Consider the following 24,016-nt stretch of genomic DNA (forward strand, 5'->3'; position numbering starts at 1 on the left):
AATGTATGTTGAAACGTTCATGGGAAACCTGTGTGGCAGGGTGACAACACATGAGCACATTCTGGAGAGTGTTGTCACCCTACGACAGGAAGTGATCTTTTCTGACAGGATCTCCAGGAAATATTTCAATAACAACTGTAGATTTAACCGTGTGTTGAAACTGCCATTGGAGGCCCGTGTGACCGGGTGACAACACATGAGCACATTTTGGAGAGTGTTGTCACCCTACGACAGGGAGTGACCTTCATGGCGGGATCACAGAGGAGTATTTTAATATTAACGGCAGATTCAAATGTGTTGAAACGACCACTGGAAGCTCGTGTGACGATGGCAACACAAGGGCGCAACTCAGGGAGTGTTGCCACTCTACTAAAGGAAGTGACTTTCATGGCAGGATCGAACGGGAATGTTTTAATAATAACTGTAGGTTTAAATATGTGTTGAAATGGCCTCTGGAAGCTCATGTGACGGTGACAACGCATGAGCGCGATTCAGGGGGTGTTGTCACCCTACAACAGGAAGTGACCTTCACGGGCAGGATCACCAGAGAATAGTTTAATAATAATTGCAGATTTAAATGTGTGTTGAAATGCCCATTGGAGGCCTGCGTGACAACACATGAGCACAATTCAGAGAACGTTGTCACCCTAACAACAGGGAACGACCTTCATGACAGGATCACCACGGGGTTATGTTAATGAAAGATGGCAGATTTCAATGACTAAAAATGACTTTATTGAGTTATATCTTATTGATAGGGATCACACAAACAAGGATACATTCAGGCTGAGTTGGAACTACAATTCCCATCATGCCATTGTTTCCGGAAGCCATGCCTTTGGCTGCCTCAGCCTCGCAATGCTTTATGGGATTTGTAGTTCCAAAACAGCCAGCGTGCTCAGCTTTGCCTATCCGTTTTTATAGTGCAGTGCGAGAACGTCTACACGTCTCCTCCCGCCCACCGTCACGTGACCTTTCTTCGCCATCCCCGCCCCCTGCAACACGTCTTCCCAGGTGGTCAGTCACATGACTTTCCCCCCTTTCCTTTCAGCCAGCCAAATCGCCCCGCCCTCCTCACGCGTCGCCAGGCAACAAGACTTCCCCTGAAGGCCTTCCTGATTCGCCCCGCCCCTTATACGCGTCACCCGGCAACAGGACGTCTCCCGCCCCCCCCCCTTTCGCGCGTCACCAGGCAACAAGACGTTTCCCTGCAGGGCTCGTTCCGCCCCCGCCCTCTTCAGCGCGTCTCCTGGCAACACGGCTGGGAGCCCGGTCACGTGACGTCTGTGTAGCTGCGGCGGAGGAGGTGAGGAGGGTCACGTGGCTGTGGTAAAGATGGCGGCTTGTTCCTCATAGCTGAGGGGTGGGAGGTATGGTGGCGCTGTATACTTGTTGGAATGTCAGTGCCTTGTCTAGTGTGTGTCAGGGGAGGTCAGACACGGCTTTGTATGGGGGGGGTCAGTGTTACCCCCAGGTGGGGGAGGGGAGGGCTACCCATTCCAGCTGACCTCCTGAGGTAAAAGGGTTCTTTTGGGGTATAAATTGGGCAAAAAACCCTCAAATTAATAAAAAATATCAGCTTTGGCGGCTCCACTCCCCTTATCTCCGAGGCTGTGCCCCGTACAAAAGGCTGAATGACACACAGGGTCACCCTGCCCACTTCCTCTGAGCCCGGAGTGTCATGGCTCCGCCCCCCTGACCTGGGCTCACAGGAGGAGGTATGGTTATAGCGTCGCCCTTTGACCTGGGCTCACAAGAGGAGGAGGCACGGTCATATCCCCGCCCCCTGGGCTCACAGGAGGAGGTACGGTCATAGCGCCGCCCCCCTGACCTGGGCTCACAGGAGGAGGCACGTCATAGCCCGCCCCTTGAACTGGGCTCACAGGAGGAGGCACGGTCATAGCGCCGCCCCCCTGACCTGGGCTCACAGGAGGAGGCACGGTCATAGCCCGCCCCTTGAACTGGGCTCACAGGAGGAGGCACGGTCATAGCGCTGCCCCCCTGACCTGGGCTCACAGGAGGAGGCACGGTCATAGCCCGCCCCTTGAACTGGGCTCACAGGAGGAGGCACGGTCATAGCCCCGCCCCCTTGAACTGGGCTCACAGGAAGAGGTACGGTCCTCACCCCCTGACCTGGGCTCACAGGAGGAGGCACGGTCATAGCCCGCCCCTTGAACTGGGCTCACAGGAGGAGGCACGGTCATAGCGCCGCCCCCCTGACCTGGGCTCACAGGAGGAGGCACGGTCATAGCCCCGCCCCCTGACCTGGGCTCACAGGAGGAGGCACGGTCATAGCCCCGCCCCTTGAACTGGGCTCACAGGAGGAGGCACGGTCATAGCGCTGCCCCCCTGACCTGGGCTCACAGGAGGAGGCACGGTCATAGCCCGCCCCTTGAACTGGGCTCACAGGAGGAGGCACGGTCATAGCCCCGCCCCCTTGAACTGGGCTCACAGGAAGAGGTACGGTCCTCACCCCCTGACCTGGGCTCACAGGAGGAGGCACGGTCATAGCCCGCCCCTTGAACTGGGCTCACAGGAGGAGGCACGGTCATAGCGCCGCCCCCCTGACCTGGGCTCACAGGAGGAGGCACGGTCATAGCCCCGCCCCCTGACCTGGGCTCACAGGAGGAGGCACGGTCATAGCCCCGCCCCCTGACCTGGGCTCACAGGAGGAGGCACGGTCATAGCGCCGCCCCCCTGACCTGGGCTCACAGGAGGAGGCACGGTCATAGCCCGCCCCTTGAACTGGGCTCACAGGATGAGGTACGGTCATAGCGCTGCCCCTTGACCTGGGCTCACAGGAGGAGGTATGGTCATAGCCCCGCCCCCTTGAACTGGGCTCACAGGAGGAGGCACGGTCATATCGCCGCCCTCTGACCTGGACTCACAGGAGGAGGTACGGTCATAGCCCCGCCCCCTTGAACTGGGCTCACAGGAGGAGGCACGGTCATATCGCCGCCCCCTAACCTGGGCTCACAGGAGGAGGCGTGGCCATAGCGCCAGAGGAGGAAGACGACCTGTGACGTCACCAGACGGGAGATACCGGAAGAAATAGGTAAGTATAGACTCATTTTTGCCTCCTAACGCGCACATGTGACAGTGGGTGGAGCGGGCTTTACCACCCGTGTGCGTCCGCGGGCCGAGGTTGTGCGCATGAGAGCTCCCAGTGACTGACAGAAGAAGTCTATACTATTTCCTTCCGGTATTTCCAGTCCGGTGACGTCACAGGTCCTCTTCCTCCTCCTCTAGCGGTGGGCAGGTCCTAAATGTGACGTCACTCTTTGCGGTGAGCTAAGGCGCTTTTTTTTTACACAAGGGATGCACCGATTGCGCCGTCAAGTATTGCTACGTGCCCAAATGCTCCCGAAACCGATAACTTGCGGTGAGATTTGCGTCTATACAAGGTGAATGGGCGCAAATCGCACTGCAAAGAATCGCATCCAATTTCACCCACTCCTCTTGTGGGTGTGTGTATAGAAAAGGGATTAAAGCGCCATCTAGTGGGCAGTTTAAAAAAAAAAATGTTAGAACTCGCAGTACATATCTGGCCATGTGCAAAATAATCTACAAAGGTGTCCCGGTCCGCCGATGATAGCAAATCGGGGGCCACTGGAGATCTTCACATGTCTGGAGGAGATGAAGAGCGGCCGTTCACCTGAATGAGCTGCCCTACGCGCCAAACTTTCAGAACATGAGGGCAATTGCCGTTACGTCTGGGGCTCCATTAGGGTCCGTTCACATCCTTTGCAGTCCATTGTGGATTGCTTTTCAAAGGGTGGTAGAGCAGCAGCGCCCAGGAGGAGGTGATATGTATGTGGATTTATTTTGGGGGGGGGGGGTTATGTAAATAGCGCAACCCCCGAACCAAGCTTTTGGGTTGCAGGGTGGCCCTTTTCACGTTGGCAGTGGTACTGCCCACCAAACATGATGGGGTTGTTTTTTTTTTTTTTTTTTTTGCTCTGGGGCTCTCTTCTTCTCTTTAGTGCTCCAGGTTGTGGGCGGACCCTCGCCATCTTCACATACAATGCAGGTCCTGCTTTGTATTTGATGATGTCAGTGAGTGAAACCCCCCCCCCGGCCAGAGTACCTTCAGGTTTGGGGGACCAGTTGAACAGTATGGGGGGAGCCTGCCGGAGCGAGGAATAAGGTCATTATTATAACTTGCTCCTCCACCCCGAGGCTTAAAGCGGAGCACCTAATGGGGGGGGCAGCGGGTACCCGGTTTTGACAGGTGGTGACGTGAGCCTGAAGTTGGGGTCCCCCCCCTCTCCCCTGGAGCTGACCCAATCACAAAGCGTAGCGTGATAGGAAACTGGCTGTGAGGCCGCAAGGCTTCTAAAAGGTTTCCCTTAGCCAAGATGGCGGCGCCAGCACCCAAGAGCCGATTAAAGACTCGGCTCTCGTGAGGACAACGCTGGATCCCTGGACAGGTAAGTGCCCTAATAGTAAAAGTCTTTGATTAATTTTTTTTTTTGGGGGGGGGGGGGACTCCTTTTTAAAGCAGAACTACACAACATCTGAGCACCAAAAATCAAAAATGCTATGAATTCCTCTTTAATATTCAAAGACACCCCCCTATCCATCCATCCATCTATCCATATCTCAGTGCTGAGGAATCACTTTGAAAATCACCCCCCTATCATTTATAGCTGTGTAGCAGGCAAAGAAATTGGGACTTTTTAGGTGCAAATCAATTGGAGAATATCAAATGTAATATATAAAAAAAAATCTTTTATTTTGAGGAGCAAAATAAGAATTTACACATTAAAAAAAATCAGAAAAGGGAGTAGATACAAAATGGCAAGTACAGTTAGTCACAGTAACACAGCAATAGAAGATGGACTTCCCAACATGTTTCGCCCATGTGTCGGGCTTCCTCAGGGGATGCTGGTCACATACAGAGTACAGTTCCTTCTATATCTCCTAAAAGGGGGAATAATAAAACTGCCGGGATGACTAGATGTTTCCACTGTGCCAAAGAAAACACGCGCTGAAGGTGACCATAGACGGTACAAAAGACCAAAAAGGCAGGTTCAGCAACTGGCTTAATGCCAGGGGCCACACACCTCCAGAGATCAGATCACTTTCAAAAAAGTATCTGGATGAAGAAAGCAATGTGTATAGGTCCCTCGGTTCCCGCAGCCATATAGCTGTGGCCATCTTAAGCAAGGGCAGATGATTTATGTAGCATTTACTTCCTGGAATGATGCTTTTCTGCATGCACATTTTTGATGCGTTTTTAGTGCGTTCCATTGCCTTTTTTTTTTTTTTTTTTTTTTTTTCTTTACCTTTATATAAGGACATGTGTGTTCCAGTGCTTTTCCGTGAATTTTTGATGAGTTTTATCGCATTCCAGTATAGTCCAATGCAGAAAAAATGCAGCATGTTCTACTTTTTTTTTTTTTTTTTTCTGGAACTGAAACGCACCGAAACTGACCTCACTGGTGTGAACTATGCCATTGAAAACCATATAACCTACTTTCCATGCGTTTTTGATGCAGAAAAAAAAAACGCACTGGACTACAATGTGGTGTGAACTGGCCCTTAAAGTAGTAGAACTGAAGTCTGAGATATTTATCTTATAGCACCAGTGATCCCATACCTATGAGGTCCCCCATCCCCCCCCCCGCCGCCATCGTCTCGGGTGAGGCAATTTCCAGTAGGGATGCACCGCCGAAAAATTATTGGACGAAAATAGGGTTATCAGCGTTTTGCCCAAAAGAAAAAAAAAAAAAGGGTGCCGATAATGGCCGCCGAAAAAATGCACGCGATTTTGCCAAGATTTTCATAGGTCATGTGACCTAAGAACGCAACACGGGTGCATTTTTTGATGCATTTGTGGCCCGTTTTCAATGCATTTCTACGGTGGGGGGAGGTGCGTTTACACCATCAACGGAAGCGCAACAGACCAGTGTGAAGAAACATACATAGAATTTTTAATGGCTGCTTTCTCACACACGGCCGTTTTTTTGAATCGCAGGCAGATTCGCCACGATTGTGCCCATGACTTCAAAGCGCCAAGGAGCGAATAACAAATCGCACAATGCACTACTTCAGATGCCATTCATTTCAATGGCACCTAAAAACGCAGTGCGGTTCTGTAACACCTTGTTTCCTTTTTTTTTTTTTTTTTTTTTATTATTATTGTTTTAAATAAAAAAAAAAAAAAATGTCATATTACGTTATGATTTTTTCCGATTAATCGAAAAACATCTCTATGACCGTCGGAGGCCCGGGCGCGACGTTATGACCTCACGTCCAGGCCGCGGATGTAAACAAAGCCGCGATCACGGCTGGTAAGCATGAGATCGTGGATATTTTTTTTTTTTTTTTTTTTTATGATCTCATGCTTTCCAGCCTGGAGGAGAGATGTGGGGGTCTTATTGACCCCGCATCTCTCCATAAAGAGGACCTGTCATGAACGATTCCTATTACAAGGGATGTTTACATTCCTTGTAATAGGAATTACAAGGAATGTAAAACTCCCTTGTAATAGGAATCATGATTAAAAAAAATGTAAAAAAGTGTAAAAATAAAGTAAAATTAAAAAAATAAATAATTTAAAACGCCCCTGTCCCCGGTAGCTCGCACTCAGAAGCGAACGCACTCGCAAGTCCCGCCCTCACATATGTAAACGCTGTCCAAACCACACATGTGAGGTATCGCCACGTGCGTTAGAGCGCGAGCAATAATTCTAGCCCTAGACCTCCTCTGTGACTCTAAACATGTAACCTGTAAAAAAAAAAAAATGTTAAAGCGTTGCCTATGGAGATTTTTAAGCACCGAAGTTTGGCGTCATTCCATGAGTGTGCGCAATTTTTAAAGCCTAACATGTTGGGCATCTGTTTACTCGGCGTAACATCATCTTTCACATTATACAAAAAAAAATTGGGTTAACTTCACTGTTTTTTTTTTGTTATTTTTTTAAAATCGTGAAACAGTTTTTTTTTTCCAAAAAAGAAAAAAACGCATTTGAAAAATTGTTGCGCAAATACCGTGCGAGATAAAAAGTTTCAACAACCGCCATTTTATTTCCTGGGTGTCTGCTAAAAAATATCTATATCTATTTCTATATATATATATATATATATATATATATATATATATATATATATAGAGAGAGAGATATATCTCTATTTCTATATATCTATAGATAGATAGATAGATATCTATATATATATATATATATATATATATATATATATATATAAATATAATGTTTGGGGGTTCTGAGTAATTTTCTAGCAAAAAAAAAATGATGATTTTTTTACATGTAGGAAAGGAGTGCCAGAATAGGCCCGGTATGGAAGTGGTTAAATACCACCAAAAGAAAGATCTATTTATGGGGGAAAAAAAATATATGTAAAAAAAAAATCTCATTTGGGTACAATGTTACACGACCGCGCAATTTTCATTCAAAGTGTGACAGCGCTGAAAATTGGCCTGGGCAGGAAGGGGGTAAAAGTTTCCGGTACTGAAGTGGTTACCGTAGCGACTGAGTCAGGGAGAGACACTTATGCAATCATCACATTTCTGCTTTAGCCTTTTTTTTTTTTGTCATAATAAATATGTAAAATCTATGGGGTGAGGGGCTTAGGCCCCATTTACACCCGAGCGACACTGCTGCATCACATTTTTGCAGCTGCACCATTTACTTGGATGGGCCTCCCCTCCACTCCAAAAAACGCACTAAAAAAGCTCAGGTACCAAATCTTGGCACCAAATCTGAGCCATGCGTGTTTTTACGATTGGTGTGTTTGCACATTTTTATTTTATTTTTTGCGTGTTTTGTTGCACAGAAAAATGTACGATTGCTGCCTGCATTCAGGGTTCATTAAATAAGTAACGGCACCGCAAACCGTGTCGGATGTTTTAGAACGGTTTTTCGTGTTCTGGCAGAAACGCCCAGGTGTGAGCGTTTGCCTTACGCAAATTGCGGTAAATGATTTTGCGAGCTAACAAGTTACAAGCCGTGACAAGAGTTCTGTGTTATCTGAAATTCTAACTTTCTAAATGTTTTTTCCATCTTTTAGATCTTCAATGGATAGCGAGATTCAGAAGGACGGTCGGATTTTAGATTTAGTTGATGACGCCTGGAAGGAAGATAAATTACCGTATGAAGATGTGGCAGTTCCACTGGTAAGAATATACAGTACTTCCACCTTCATGGGTAGGACTCGTTTACACCATAGGTGAAGATTTAGACCCCTTTCACACCGGGGCAGTTTTCAGGCGTTTTAGCGCTAGAAATCGCTCCTGTAAAGTGCCTGAAAACTGCCTCCCGAGTGCTTTCACACTGGTGGTGGTGCGCTTGCAGGACGTTAGAAAAAGTCCTGCAAGCTGCGTCTATGGGGCGGTTTGGGAGCGGTGACCGCCCCTGCCTGTTGGAATGAATGGGCAGCGCTTCCGGAACGGCTGAAAACTGCTTCGGAAGCGCCGCAATACGGGCGTTTTTAACCCCTTTTTGGGGGTTAAAAGTGCCCCGCTACCACTATAACAGAGGTAAAGGGCTGCTAAAACGAGCGGCGCTTTACTACTAACGCTCGGGCGGCTGCAGTGTGAAAGCAGCCTTATGCCGCGTACACACGACCGGACTTTCCGGCAGAAAAGGCCAGACGGAACCATTCCGTCGGACATTCCGATCGTGTGTGGTCTTCATCTGACTTTTTTTTTCGAAAATTGTGACGGACCTAGAAATAGAACAAGTTTTTAAATCTTTCCGACGGACTCAGTTCCTATCGGGAAAACCGTTCGTCTGTATGCTAGTCCGACGGATCAAGAACGACGCAAGGGCAGGTATTGGCTACTGGCTATTGAACTTCCTTTTTCTAGTCCAGTCGTACGTCATCACGTTCTAAACGAATGGACTTTGGTGTGATCGTGTGTAGGCAAGTCCGTTTCAGCGGAAGTCCGTCGGAAAGACCGCTAGACTTCGGTCCGACGGTAAGACCGGTCGTGTGTACGCGGCATTAGGCTCTATTCACACTTCTATGACTCCAAAGTCACAACTTTGGATGAGTGCGACTTGAATGCGACTTTGGCTTTGACCTATGATAACAGGCAACTGTTGCACAACTGTCGCATCGCATGTATAACATTTATGTAGGGGTGACTTTCATGCAGTCTGTGGCACACAAGTTGCATGAAAGTCTGAAAGTGGTGCAGGAACCTTTTTATCCCCTTCCCGTCCAGTGCCGCCTCATCAGTGCCCACCAGTGCTGCCTCATCAGTGCCCACCAGTGAAGGAGAAAAGTTACCTGTTTGCAAAATTTTATAACAAACTATAAAAATTATTAATTTTTTTTTCAAAATTTTCAGGCTTTCTTCATTTGTTTAGCAAAAAATTAAAAAATCCAGCAGTGATTAAAGTGGAGTTCCACCCAAAAAAAAAAAAAAAAAAATGTCATTTATGTGCATAAAAGAAATTAAAAAAAAAAAAACATTTGGAGAAAATTTTTTTTTTACTCACCTTTTAAATGCCTGTTGCTAGGGGGTCCCTCGTAGTCTGCCTCCTTCAGCGCTTGGGCTCTTGACGTCACTTCCCTCGGCGCAGGAAGGGAGATCAGCTCTGCCCCCTCCCTCTTGTCAATCATCTGGGACACGTCACAGGTCCCAGATGATTGCACAGCCAATCACGTCGCGCGGCGCTGCTTGTGCATGCGCAGTGGGTGCCCGGCTGTGAAGCCACAGCCAGGCGCACACAGTTACAATGCCGGCGCCGCCGAGCGGCGGGGGAGACGAGCGGGGCTTCGTTCCCCTGCATTGCTGGACCCTGGGACAGGTAAGTGTCCAATTATTAAAAGTCAGCAGCTGCAGTATTTGTAGCTGCTGACTTTCGTAATTATTTTTTTTTTTTAAGCGGAACTCCACTTTAAATACCACCAAAAGAAAGCTCTATTTGTGTGAAAAAAATGTCACAGTGTTGCATGACCGCGCAATTGTCATTCAAAGTGTGACAGCGCTGAAAGCTGTAAATTCGCCTGGGCAGAAAGGGGGTGAAAGTGCCCAGTAGGCAAGTGGTTAAAGTCGCTACGACGAAGTCACACATATTGAATCGGTTGTCATTGAAAAATGTGCGGTGCGACTTTAGTGTCCAAAGTCTTACAAGCGCACTTTTTTGGGGAAAAATACACTTTTTTTGCTTTAAAAAATAAGACAACAGTAAACTTAGCCCAATTTTTTTTTTTTTTAATATTGTGAAAGATGATGTTATGCCGAGTAAATTGATACCCAACACGTCACGCTTCAAAACTGCGCCCCGCTCGTGGAATGGCGACAAACTTTTACCCTTAAAAATCTCCATAGGCGACGTTTAAAAAAAATTCTACAGGTTGCATGTTTTGAGTTACAGAGGGGGTCTAGGGCTGGAATTATTGCTCTCGCTCTACCGATCGCGGCGATACCTCACGTGTGGTTTGAACACAGTTTTCATATGCGGGCGCTGCTCACGTATGCGTTCGCTTCTGCATGTGAGCTTGGCGGGACGGGGCACGTTTAAAAAAAAAAAATATTTTTTTTTTACCTTTTTGTTTTTTATCTTTACACTGTTCTTTTATAAAAAAAAATTGTGTCACGTTTATTCCTTTTACAAGGAATGTATTATTATGCCCTTATTATGCAGAGAAACCTACAATTTTGCACAATGTTTGCTCGGAATAGAGATCATATTTTTATTTTTTCTTCGCACAGAATGAACTTCCAGAGCCTGAACATGATAACGGCGGGGCGGTGGAGTCTGTTAAGGAGCAAGAAATGAAATGGGCGGATCTGGCTTTGCAGTACCTCCATGAAAACATCCCCGTGTCAGGGAACTAAATACCTGTGGCCCGCTCGGATCTTAAATGTTTGGAAACAAGGTTACATTTGGTTGGTTGCTTTTTCACAAAATAAAATGATGAAAGCAATGTTTGCCTGGTTAAATGGTTTCATACTTTACTTTTTGTATGCAAAAATTTTGCTGTGTCAGGGAGGGATAACTGTTTTTGAAGCCTGACTGTACCGACTTCAAAAATGACATAATTAAACTGGATGCTCTAAAAAAAAAAAGTATGAATTCTGCAAGTGTGTTTTTATTCACGGCTGGTCAATAACGACTTTTTGCCGGGCAGGAGGCAGCCGTCTCTCTTCAGTGCTTGGACATGCTCTCCACTGAGATAGGAAGACCAAATGCTGCATTCCAAAGAGAGCAGGTGTCAGATAAATGATTGCAGCTTCATCCCGGCTCCACCCAGGCCATGGCCCCTGAGGAATTTTGCCCCACCGACCGGACTTACCCTAGGTTCACACCCATGCGTTTTTTTTTGTTTTTTTTTTTAATGCGGCTTGCAGAAACGCACGACAGTCCATTTAAAATGGTTTTCTATTGTGTACACGTTCACATATGTTTTTTTTCAGCCGCTGCGTTTTTGGAAAGGGTCAGCGACTTTTTTTCCTGCAGCAGATTACGTTTTGCGTATAATTCAGCTGACAGTAATAAATAGAATTGCCGGCAATAAAAAAATAAAATGGCATGGCCCCCCAATGCATACCAGGCCCTTTGGGTCTGATATGGATTTTGAGGGGAACCCTATGCCAAATTTGTAAAAAAAAAAAAAAAAAAAAATGGCGTGGGTCCCCCCCCAGAATCCATACCAGACCCTTTTCCGATGCATGCAGCACAGCACGGCAGGTTGGGAAAGGGAGGGGATATGCGAGTGCCAAAGGCTTCCGCCGTCTGACCGTTTTTAAATAACTAAGGGGCGAGGGTCACCCGCTGACATCACCGAGTGGCACCGCCCCTTTGTGACATCATCGGTCCAGCATGCCCCTGGACAGGGTCACCCGGTTACGTCACAGTGTGAGGGTGATGTCACTATGTACCCCATACTCATTCACATGGGAGAGGGGCCTGGGATCTGAGGGCCCCCTTGTTAAAGGGGGCTTCCAGATTCCAATAAGCCCCCCCCCACCTGAAGACCCCCACAACCACTGGCCAGGGTTGTGGGGAAGAGGCCCTTGTCCCCATCAACATGGGTGTTGGCCGATTTTATGTAGGATACTCTACACAGTTCTTTAATGGTGTATAGGGATTAACACAGCTGGCAGAAGAGTTGCATTTTACATCTAAAAAGGGCCAAAGCAGTAACCTACAGGGGATTGTAAAATGTAAATTTGTCTGATGATACTTGAAAGGAATAGTAAAGGTCCATGGGGGTTGTTAATGCAATTTGGTAAGGATGCAATTAGACCGTTACCAATTAATGCAAGTACCGTATTTAATTATGATAACTGTACATCAAAAGGGGTTGTAAGTATTGTTTATGGTAAATAGTAGAGCTGCACGATTAATCGTTAAGAATCACTATCGCAATTTTTTTTTTTCCCCGTTGCGATCTTGACAAAGTATTTCCAGATTTTTTCTATGCAGAGAATTGTCTCTGCTCTACTAAAGCCGACAGCCTCAAAAGAAAGGGGGAAAAAAAAAACAGGCAGTCTGCCAAGAATCACAACATTCTTTAGTAGTGGAACTTAAGTATAAACATTGTAACAATTTGTCCTTTAGATCAAAGGAATACACTTTGGTGTGTAAATGAGGGAAGTTTAACCACTTAAACACTAAACCTTTTTCTGACATTTGCATTTGTTGGTTTCAAGTTAAAATCTTTTTTTGCTAGAAAATTACATAGAATCCCTAAGCATTATATATATATCTATATATATATATATATATATAGATATATATAGATATATATATAGATATATATCTATATCTATATATATCTATATATATATATAGATATATATATATATTTATTTATTTTTTTAGTAGAGCCCCTAGAGAATAAAATGGTGGTTGTTGCAAAAATTTATGTCACACTGTATTTGCGCAGCAGTCGTTCAAATGCAATTTTTGGGGAAAAAATTACACTTGAATGAATTAAAAAAAAAAAAAAAGCTAACCAGTAAAGCTAGCCCATTTTTTTTTTTTGTATAATGTGAAACATTTTACGCCACGAGAATTGTGATCTTTTTATTCTAAGAAAAAAAAACGTGATTCTCATTTTGGCCAGAGTCGTGCAGCTCTAGTAAATAGTATTCCTTCATTAGTAACTTGTTCATCTAATTAGTAGTAAAAAGAATGCAAGTTAGACAACTTTGATTAGATTTTATAACTGCAGCTGTCCACGGCTAAGAGGCATTATCTGTCACCTAGAAGAACAGAAGTAGATTAAAGAGGCTATTAGAACTGGCCAATCAAATTGCTTGCCGAATTGGGAAGATGTGTATATTAGGCAGGTTCTTTTTTGGCTAAATTGTGATAGGAGGGTCCTCTGAAGGTGTCTGGATGTTGCACGAATATTCCAAGTCTCCTGTCATTATTATTATTATTATTATTATTATTATTATTCAGGATTTATATAGCGCCAACAGTTTACGCAGCTCTTTACAATATACTTTCTGTACCTCTGTTGACTAATCTGAAGTCTAAATAAATGCATCTCTCTGGATGAACCAAATTGTTGCGGGAATAACTCAAATTATAATAATAATTGTCAATTCCCAATACCACTATATCACTACAATGCGGACATGTTGCTTTGGGAGGGGGGGGCAGAGCCACCCTGCCCCTAACCCTAAGCCCCCCCATGTTGAGGGCATGTGGTCTCGTATGGTTCAGGAAGGGGGGCGCTTGCTCGTCCCCCACCCTTTCCCGACCGCCCAGGCTTCATGCATGGATAAGGGTCTGGCATGGATTTTAGGGGGGGACCCCACACCATTTTTTAACAGAAATTTGAGGTGGGGTTCACCTCAAAATCCATACCAGACACGAAGGGCCTAGTATGCTTTGGGGGAGGACCCCACGACGTTTTTTTCTCCAAATTTTTTTTTCATTCCCGGCAATTCTTTTTTCTACATTCAGCTGTCAGCGGGGAACCCTGCTGACAGCTGATGACTCATTGGTTGCCAAGGATATGGCGGATGCCGCCCGCTCCCTAACAACTGGCTCTTCACAGTTTGGAGTAGGGGTGCAACGGATCGTCACCGATCCGTGATCCGAACGGGCCAGGCTGTTCGGATCAGCACACCCGCGATCTGCAGAGCGCTCCGCGGCCTCGGGTTTTAGGAAAGGCAGCGACTTCGGCCTAGCTCCGGAGCCGTGGCCATCTTGGTACACCCGGCAGCGCTCAGCTGCGTGCTGACGTCATCACCCCGCCCTCAACTCGTGGGTCCGGCGGCTGGCTTGGCGGCGCCGGCTTCTCTTAACACTATGGTCAGACTAACAGCACTGTAATGTATACAGTGCGGGGGGACATGTGGCTGTATTACAGTGGAGGGAGGAGGGGCGTGTGGCTGTATTACAGTGGGGGGACATGTGGATGTATTACAGTGGGGGGGACATGTGGATGTATTACAGTGGGGGGATATGTGGATGTATTACAGTGGGGGGGGGACATGTGGATGTATTACAGTGGGGGGGACATGTGGATGTATTACAGTGGGAGGGACATGTGGATGTATTACAGTGGGAGGGACATGTGGATGTATTACAGTGGGGGGGGGCATGTGGATGTATTACAGTGGGGGGGACATGTGGATGTATTACAGTGGGGGGGACATGTGGCTGTATTACAGTGGAGGGAGGAGGGGCGTGTGGCTGTATTACAGTGGGGGGACATGTGGATGTATTACAGTGGGGGGGACATGTGGATGTATTACAGTGGGGGGATATGTGGATGTATTACAGTGGGGGGGACATGTGGATGTATTACAGTGGGAGGGACATGTGGATGTATTACAGTGGGAGGGACATGTGGATGTATTACAGTGGGGGGGGGGCATGTGGATGTATTACAGTGGGGGGGACATGTGGATGTATTACAGTGGGGGGGACATGTGGATGTATTACAGTGGGGGGGACATGTGGATATATTACAGTGGGGGAGATGTGGATATATATTTTTTTTGTTGATCCGAAAATGATCCGATCCGTGACTCTGATCCGAGGAACGATCCGAACCGTGAGTTTTTTGATCCGTTGCACCCCTAGTTTGGAGATAAAAGAAAAAACACAAAACGCGTGAAACCGCATACAAAAACACAAGAAAAATACAGGTTCAAAACGGCTAGACGCACCAGAAAACTGCTTCAACCGCAACTGCATAGATGTAATCCTAGCTTAAGTTGCCTATTGGAGAGGCGGAATGCTTCGGAAGGCATGGCCTGGATGCAGCCACCACTTGAGCTCTCTGTGGAGTGCGGCGTTTAGTCTTTCTTCCTTTCTATGTGTGCAAGTTGAGCCGGGGCGCGCTCTCTCCACGCTGCCACCCTTTTCTATGTGTGTCAATTGGGATGGGGACTTGGAGCGGCACTCAGTTTTATTGTTTTATGCCCTCCACTGAGTTGGGATTCTCTAGTCAGCAAAGCTCTGATTCAGCCAGAGTGTTGGACCGCCCACAGGGCCTAGTCAGGACTAAGCCCTGTGGGCAGGACGAAACGTGTCGGAGGGCATAGCCTGGATGCAGCCATCACTTTGAGTGCAGCGTTTGGTCTTTCTTCCCTTCTGTGTGCGCACTTTGAGCCGGAACAGGCTCTTTCTCGCTGGAACCCTTTCAGTTTGAGTCCAATTGTGATAGGGACCTGGAGCTGCACCCTAAGTTTTCTCGTTTTATGCCCTCTACTGAGTTGGAGCTCTCCAGTCAGCAAAGCTCTGACACAGCAGGGCTGTTGGACTGCTGCAGAGAGAACCACTGCTATCTGTGTAAGCAATGCTGTTTTTTTTTCCTCTGACTGAATGACTGCTGGACTGGAAGGTCTACCTCCTGAGGCAGATCTGCAGCCCCTGGATTTCCAGGACCTCAACCCCCCTCTTTGGTATGAGTCCGACTACTAAAGCATCCCTGATTTGATTGCCTTGTCCTCCTTCTTCCTCGGTGAGGGTTTGGGCCCCTGGAGAGGCAGTGCATCGTGGTGGTGAGGTTCCCAGCAGGCATCTGGCGGGGGAGTGGTGTGCGTTCTAGACTGTGTGTGACATCACTTCCTGGTGGCCATGCAAGGTGCATACACTCCAACCCTCAGTTTGAGCTCTGATTCTGGCTACTGTTTCCTTCTGGTTGAGGGCGCTGAGGAGATGTCCAAGGTTTGGAATATTTATAACCCAATCCTGGAGGACCCTTCATAACATTATCCCAGGCCTGTTTTCATCGCTCTTTGGTTTTTATGATGCTGTTTGCTTAGGCAAGTTCTATAATGAGCTCTGGAGCCTTCCAGAAACTGGCATGTTTATTTTGAGGTCATGCACAAAAGGTGAATGCCATTGAACTCATTATGCGAGCTCTGCTGGCAACTGGCTTCTTTAGGGTTTTCAAAGGCGGGTGAACACTTACACAATGACGTCTTTTCAGTTTGTTTGTAAATTATTTGCAAAATTATTCATTTTTGTATTCCAACGTTATAGACTAAAGAAATCGCAACATATAATTTTGAGCAGCAGGCCCATCATTTTGCATTTTCATAAATGACCTTGACTGACCGATGCTGCAAATAACACAGTTCAGTTAGGAGTAATAAAAGCACATTTCTCTGTAACGACAACCACATATTTCACAGAAACAAAGCCACTGAAAAAGGTAATCAAAATGGAAGGAATTCAACCTCGTATAGGCCAGAGGGTGTGATTTCTCGACAGGGTAGCATTTCTGGGGTCCCACGGGAAGTCTGCCTTGTGCAGATCTGGGGGCCTCCTGTGCGGTATCAGCCTCGCTTATATTTCTTTCTCAACCATTGGACACTGGCAAAAAAAAAAGTCACAATTCACCCAGGATATCCCCTCCTACAGCTACCATGGCTCAGTTTTTTGCTAGTGTCCTAGAAGGATAGACATCTTTTCTTCAGCTCTGCTAGCATATTTTTTCCTCTTCCATGAAGATTGTTCACTACAATGCTGTTTTGGTTGGTCCAATGGCAGCTATCAAGATTGGTCTTTCTTCAGCCTAGCTTTAGTTTCTCAACAGGATCCTGCTTTACTGGACTTTGGAGAGCTAGCCTATAAGTGACCCTGGGCTACATCTAAGGTGCTTTCAAGACCCCGATTGAAGAACAAAGACTGTCTAAAGCAGTGGCCTCCAAACTGTGGCCATCGGGTCAAATGTGGCCCTTTGCTTGCCTTTATCTGGCCCTTGCTGAGGTAAAATTCTCGGTGGGGAAGTGAACCCGAAATCCCCAAAAACGATGGAAGACCATGGTCATCCACTAGAGCAGTGGTCATCAACCCTGTCCTCACAGGTGATATAATTTCCTGCTCAGTGATTGCAGTATTCTAGTCTGCATCTCCCCAAGGTAATACACAAAACCTGGCCTGTTAGTGGGCCCTGAGGACAGGGTTGATGACCACTGCACTAGAGTCTACGTGGGGAAGTGAACCCGAAATCCCCAACCACGATGGAAGACCATTGTTAACCACTAAAGTCATTATGTAACGGCAGTCATTTTTTAATATTTGAAACTACCCTTTTATTTATTCCTCCCTCCTAACATCAACAATGAGGTATTATAATGATGGAGTATAAATTTTTCCTCTGACATCAATGATGGGGCATTATTCCTCCCAGTAACACCAACGATGGAGCACTATCCCTCTCACTGACACCAATGATGGGGTACTATTCCTCCCAATGACACCAATGATGGGTGTCATTATTCCTCCTGCTAATACCAAGGATTGGGCACTATTCATCCTCCTGCTAACCACAGGGCTATTATGTAATTTCTTTACATAGCTCTACCCAATCATGTTACTGACTTGTTGCCAATTAACCTAATTAGTTGCAAAATGTTTCTTCTTTCCTCCTTAGGAGAAGAGGTCTACCTGCAGGGCTGGTGCAAGGATTTTTGATACCCTGCCTAGACTAAACCCTATTTTGCTTACCCATTGGCCCCGCCTCTGACCCCACCCCCTTATGCCCTGCCCATGTATACCCCACCTTTTTAATGACTGCTCAAAAACTTAAAATAAAAATACCTTCAAAGTTGCTGCTTTCTACACCAACCAAACTTCTGTTCTCCTGTACCCTGCAATCCCCACTCCCAGCACCCTGCCATTCCTGCCACACAAGCACCCTGCAATCCCTGCTCCCAGCACCCTGCCATTCCTGCTACACCAGCACCCTGCAATCCCTGTTCCCAGCCCCATGCAATCCCTGCTCCCAGCACCCTGTCATTCCTGCTACACCAGCACCCTGCAATCTCTGTCCCCAGCACCCTGCCATTCCTGCTGTACCAGGACTCTGCTCCCAGCACTCTGCAATCCCTGCTGCCAGCAATACCCACTCTCAGCAGCCCAGTCCACCCCTGGCTGATAGGATGAAACTTGGTGGGACGGGAGAGCTGGGAGTAGAGACACAGACATGGCCACATAGTGGGACCTCCCGCTGTGCGGGACGGACATCCGGCGCCCCCGAATGATGTACGTTCTAGGCCGGCGCCTACCTTGCATTTAAGTAGCGCCGGTCCTGTCTACCTGCCATTTACTGTCTACCTTTTTTGGATGTGTTTTTCCATGTACCATTTGCTATGGTCAAGATAACTTTGTGGGAATATACTTTGGTTCCCTGGGTGGCTGTGGGATCCACCATTGCACCACTGGAGATGTTTTTTTTTTATATGAATCATGTTCAGGGTTTTCCCCTGTTAATCCTCCTTTGATCTGCTTCAGTAGGTCTTCTAGACTTGCAGCTTTCTGCTTTCATGAATCCCTTGGGATCAGGCAAGTTGAGTTTTAGTGCCATTTTTAAATTGGATCGGTTTTCGGTGTTCCTTGCCCTGCAAATGTATCTTACAGTTCACTATTTGGTTCTACCAGGGAAGTTTCTTTCTACTTTGTTGACCACGGGTCAGGTTGCCAGTCTGTTCCTGTTGGAAAATCATGGTTTGGTCCCCCCTTTTTGGCTAGATAAGATCTCTCTCGCGTGACAAGACATCATTTCTGATTTAGCAACCTCTCACTTGGTCCTTTTTCAGCAAAGTTTTGGTATCAGCTTCAGGCTTTGTTCCTTGGGAGGCTTTGAGCTGCAAGCAGTCCCCAGTCCTTGTTCACATTAGCCCTGTTAGGAGCTGTGAGCTGTTGCCCACTTCTCATATGGACTGCTTTTAGATGTCCCAACAGTTAATGATTCTTGTGCCCCTCAATGGACGAGAAAGAAAATTAGATTTGTGTAAATTCTTACTTCTTGGTGTCCTCTGAATTACACAGGTCCATGTGTGCAACAAAAACACTGTAGGTCCTGGGAATCCCCCAAAATATATACAGTATCTCACAAAAGTGAGTAGACCCCCTCACATTTCTGTAAATATTTTATTCTATCTTTTCATGTGACAACACTGAAGAAATGACACTTTGCTACAATGTAAAGTAGTGAGTGTACAGCTTGTATAACAGTGTAAATTTGCTGTCCCCTCAAAATAACTAAAAAAACAGCCATTAATGTCTAAACCGCTGGCAACAAAAGTGAGTACACCCCTAAGTGAAAATGCCCAAATTGGGCCCAAAATGTCAATATTTTGTGTGGCTGCCATTATTTTCCAGCACTGCCTTAACCCTCTTGGGCATGGAGTTCACCAGAGCTTCACAGGTTGCCACTGGAGTCCTCTTCCACTGCTCCATAACGGCATCACAGAGGTGGTGGATGTTAGAGACCTTGCGCTCCTCCACCTTCCGTTTGAGGATGTCCCACAGATGATCAATAGGGTTTAGGTCTGGAGACATGCTTGGTCAGTCCATCACCTTTACCCTCAGCTTCTTTAGCAAGGTATTGGTCATCTTGGAGGTGTGTTTGGGGTCGTTATCATGTTGGAATACTGCCCTGTGGCCCAGTCTCCGAAGTGAGGGGGATCATGCTCTGCTTCAGTATGTCACAGTACATGTTGGCATTCATGGTTCCCTCAATGGACTGTAGCTCCCCAGTGCCGGCAGCACTCATGCAGCCCCAGATCATGACACTCCCACCACCATGCTTGACTGTAGGCAAGACACACTTGTCTTTGTACTCCTCACCTGGTTGCCACCACACACACCTGACACCATCTGAACCAGACCACAGGACATGGTTCCAGTAATCCATGTCCTTAGTCTGCTTGTTTCGGGCAAACTGTTTGCGGGCTACTTGTGCATCATCTTTAGAAGAGGCTTCCTTCTGGGATGACAGCCATGCAGACCAATTTGATGCAGTGTTCGGCGTATGGTCTGAGCACTGACAGGCTGACCCCCCCACTCCTTCAACCTCTGCAGCAATGCTGGCAGCACTCATACATCTATTTCCCAAAGACAACCCCTGGATATAATGCTGAGCATGTGCACTCAACTTCTTTGGTTGACCATGGCGAGGCCTGTTCTGAGTAGAACCTGTCCTGGTAAAGCGCTCTATGGTCTTGGCCATCGTGCTGCAGCTTAGTTTCAGGGTCTTGGCAATCTTCTTATAGCCTAGGCCATCTTTATGTAGAGCAACAATTCTTTTTTTCAGATCCTCAGAGAGTTCTTTGCCATGAGGTGCCATGTTGAACTTCCAGTGACCAGTATGAGAGAGTGAGAGCGATAACACCAAATTTAACACACCTGCTCCCCATTCACACCTGAGACCTTGTAATACTAAAGAGTCACATGACACCAAGGAGGGAAAATGGCTAATTGGGCCCAATTTGGACATTTTCACTTAGGGTTGTACTCACTTTTGTTGCCAGCGATTTAGACATTAATGGCTGTGTGTTGAGTTATTTTGAGGGGACAGCAAATTTACACTGTTATAAAAGCTGTACACTCACTACTTTACATTGTTGCAAAGTGTCATTTCTTCAGTGTTGTCACATGAAAAGATAGAATAAAATATTTACAAAAATGTGAGATACTGTATAAAGGAAATGGCTGGGGTAGGTGTCACCAAAGTACAATTGCAACAAAATGGGGAGAGGTATTTACCCATTGAGGTTTCACACAGCTGAGTCACTTAGGGTTTGAGGGGGGTTTGGACGGGAGGGTGTCTCTGAGCTCAGCGGGAGGCTTTTTGGATGGGGGGGGCTAGAGATGGGTGGGGAGGGCTAGGATGGGCACCGGTTTCATGTGACCATCTTGTGTTTGGTATAGAAATGAAATCATTTTTTTGCAGTAGCTGGCATGGCATCTGTGCCTTTTTCTTTCTTCTTTTGTTGCAATTACACAGGTCCATAGTTATGATCATGCTTTTGCCATTGCTTGCTACAAACAAAGGCATGTCGGTTGTAAGAGGGGTTATCCTGAGCTATGATTTTTTTTGTTGGTGGGCAATTTACTAGGGGGACTTTTTGCCCATTGAATTTAAGGGGGAGGGGGTATGGTTTTGTGATCTAGGTTAGGGGAGAGGGTTGAGGTTAGGCGCTACTATATAGCTTTTAATTGTTGGAGATTGTAAAGCCCATGTTAACGCAGTGTATGTATTTTACTGCACTCACTGTCCAGTCTCCATAGTACCATATAAATCAAAAAGTTTTTGGACACCCAATCATCACACCTGTACCTATATGGACAAAAGTGTGGACACCCCTCCAAATGATTGAGTTCAGGTGTTTCTAGTGAAGGGTACTATTAATGCTACATCATGCCAAGCCATTTTAGAGAACTGTGGGTTCCAACCATGTGGCAACAGTTTGGTGAAGGCCCTTTTCTTATCCACCATAACTGCTGTGCACAAAGCCATAAAGACATGGTTTGTGACCAGCTGGGTGCGGAAAAACTTGAGTGGCCTGCACAGAGCCCTGACCACAACTATAGGGAATGCCTTTGCATTGAAATGAAACAGCAATTGTGAACCAGGTCATCCCATTCCACATCAATAGCTGACCTTCCAAATTCCTACAGACCACCCAAAATCTTGTTGAAAGCCTTCCAAGAATAGTGGAAGTTGTTATTCCCACAAAGGGAGCCAACTACATAATAATGGGCATGGTTTTGAAAAGACATTTTAGATGATTGTGCGCCTCTAACCATGTAGCAACTGTTTGGTGAAGGCCCTTTTCTGTTCCACCATTACCGTATACAAAGCCAGATTCATAAAGAGTCCTTCCATGTAGATAAAGTCGGCAACCAGGTGAGGATACATAAAATGTCTCGTTATTTCGTCCAAGGAGTACACATGTTCCAAACAGAGCCAACACTAACTTATTCACCTTACTTAGTTTCTGGCTTTATCTACATGGAAGGACTCTTGTGTTGCGGGGTGGAGACCGCAAGTCGGGCACTGTACGGAGAGTTCTTTCCGGTCCTGATTGGGTTGCAGTGCCATTATCTTGCATGTGTGTTCAGATTCATAAAGGCATGGTTTGACCAGCTAGGTATGGAGGAACTTGAGTGGCCTTCTCAGAGTCCGGGCCTCAGCTCTAATAAATGCCTTTGCATTGAAATGGAACACCAATTGCGAGCCAGATCTTCTTCTAAATCCCACATCAGTATCTGACCTCCCAAATGCTCTTTTGGCTGAATGGGCACAAATTCCCACAGACCATCCAAAATCTTGGGGAAAGCCTTCCCAGAAGGGTGGAAGCTGTTCTAGTCGCAAAGGGGGGATGGGGGGCAACTCCATATTAATGGCCATGGTTTTGGAATGGGATGACCAGTAAGCTCATATAGGTGGGATGATCAGGTGTCCACAAATGTTTGGCCATCCAGTGTATCCTGGAAGAAAAGACTATCAGCCATGTTGAGGTATATGGCCAATAATCTATTGCAAATAAAAGCATTACCTGAATAGTTTGCAGAACACAGTATAAAATAAACCTGCACTTTCTAGTATCCATGCGTAGGCAAATTATGTCATATATCCCAGGAGTCTTCAGGAGGGGGGGAGGGGTTGTCTCAGCTAAGCACCCCTTTCTGCCTGCATGCCTGAGCTAAGGGCAAATGGATTCCAGGAAGTAAATGCTAGGGGGTTGTTTTTCAAAGTGATTTCTTAGCAAACTAAAGCATGGAGACATGGATGGATGGGCAAGTTTTCTTTAAATAATAAAAATGAAGTAAATAACAGTTTTGTTTTGTGGTGCTCAAATGCAGTGTATTTCTGCTTTAAGCTTTTGGTTGAACAGCTGTTTCTCTTCCTTTTGCAGCATGTAAAGCCGGTCTCCCTGCTGCCACCTTTTAGAAAATGCATGTGGTCCCGTGCATGTGCTAGACGGAATCGTTGGTACATTTAAACATAAAGGTAAACCCGGTGTCCTTGCTCCCGTTCTGCCATTTTGAAATGTGTGTTGTCCTGAGCATGCGCGAGATGGCGGGCCTAATGTCATGCACCTCGTCTCGCACATACGCAGTACGACTTTAGACTTACCTGATTAAGTGAAAAAGTCTTGCCCAGAGATCTCGGAAAGAACGTTTTTTTTCTTAACAGCAAATTTGTTTAACTCTGTGCAGTCCATGCGCAATATCCTGCCTCAAGGCGCTAGTGACGTTGCCTTGCCAGGGGGGCAGCTGGAGCTACGTCACTGGTGCACAAGATGCATGCTGATGTGAATTTTGGTAAAAGGGGGGGGGGTTCAATTTTACACTCTGGTGCTCTGGTCCTTGTTCAGGCACTTCCTGTTATAGGGTGACCATGCTCTATCCATGTCTCCCACTTGTGCTGCCGCATTGTCACCCTGTCACATATGATTCTAATGGAGTCTACAAGTGGCTGGTTCAGCACGCATTACACAACCATAATCCACTGTAGTCACCATCGGGAAACCGACCTGAGAAACGCGCGATGACGCGTGTGAGAGCCGACGTTTACGGCGCAGGCTCTTAAAGCGGAGCTCCGCCGAAATTTTTTTTTTTTAAAAGTCAGCAGCTACAAATACTGCAGCTGCTGACTTTTAAAACATGGACACTTACCTGTCCAGGGCTCCCGCGATGTCAGCACCCGAGGCCGAACCGTCCCTCGGGTGCTGCCGCCTCCATCTTCGGTAAGGGAATCAGGAAGTGAAGGCTTGCGGCTTCACTTCCCGGTTCCCTACTGTGCATGCGCGAGTCGCGCAGCGCAAT

General features: G+C 46.6%; 2 protein-coding genes across 6 annotated transcripts in view; both read left to right on the plus strand.

The window, feature by feature from the left end:
- Positions 1-1,149: 1,149 nt before the first annotated feature.
- On the plus strand, positions 1,150-23,198 carry ANAPC13 (anaphase promoting complex subunit 13). 4 transcript variants are annotated; one of them, XR_012236117.1, is made up of 4 exons: positions 1,164-1,370; positions 8,034-8,139; positions 10,690-10,866; positions 23,104-23,198. XR_012236117.1 is itself a non-coding variant. In XM_073600628.1 (3 exons), exons 2-3 carry the CDS (start codon positions 8,041-8,043, stop codon positions 10,813-10,815), a joined length of 225 nt encoding a protein of 74 aa, XP_073456729.1. In that variant the 5' UTR covers positions 1,150-1,306; positions 8,034-8,040; the 3' UTR covers positions 10,816-10,904. The 4 variants fall into 4 exon arrangements, 3 of the variants coding, with proteins under 3 accessions (XP_073456729.1, XP_073456730.1, XP_073456728.1); XM_073600628.1 differs by lacking the exon at positions 23,104-23,198 and having other exon boundaries at positions 1,150-1,306; positions 10,690-10,904; XM_073600629.1 differs by lacking the exon at positions 23,104-23,198 and having other exon boundaries at positions 1,160-1,329; positions 10,690-10,904.
- TMEM35A (transmembrane protein 35A) overlaps positions 23,121-24,016 on the plus strand; it is a 269,462-nt gene continuing 268,566 nt past the window's right edge. For both annotated transcript variants that reach the window (XM_073600622.1, XM_073600626.1), the window contains exon 1: positions 23,121-23,198. The gene's annotated coding sequence lies outside the window, so the exon portion shown is untranslated. The remainder of the gene's footprint in view (positions 23,199-24,016) is intronic.

This window comes from Aquarana catesbeiana, linkage group LG09 (genome assembly GCF_042186555.1).
Source record: "Aquarana catesbeiana isolate 2022-GZ linkage group LG09, ASM4218655v1, whole genome shotgun sequence".
In the NCBI taxonomy this organism is placed as follows: Eukaryota; Metazoa; Chordata; class Amphibia; order Anura; family Ranidae; genus Aquarana; species Aquarana catesbeiana.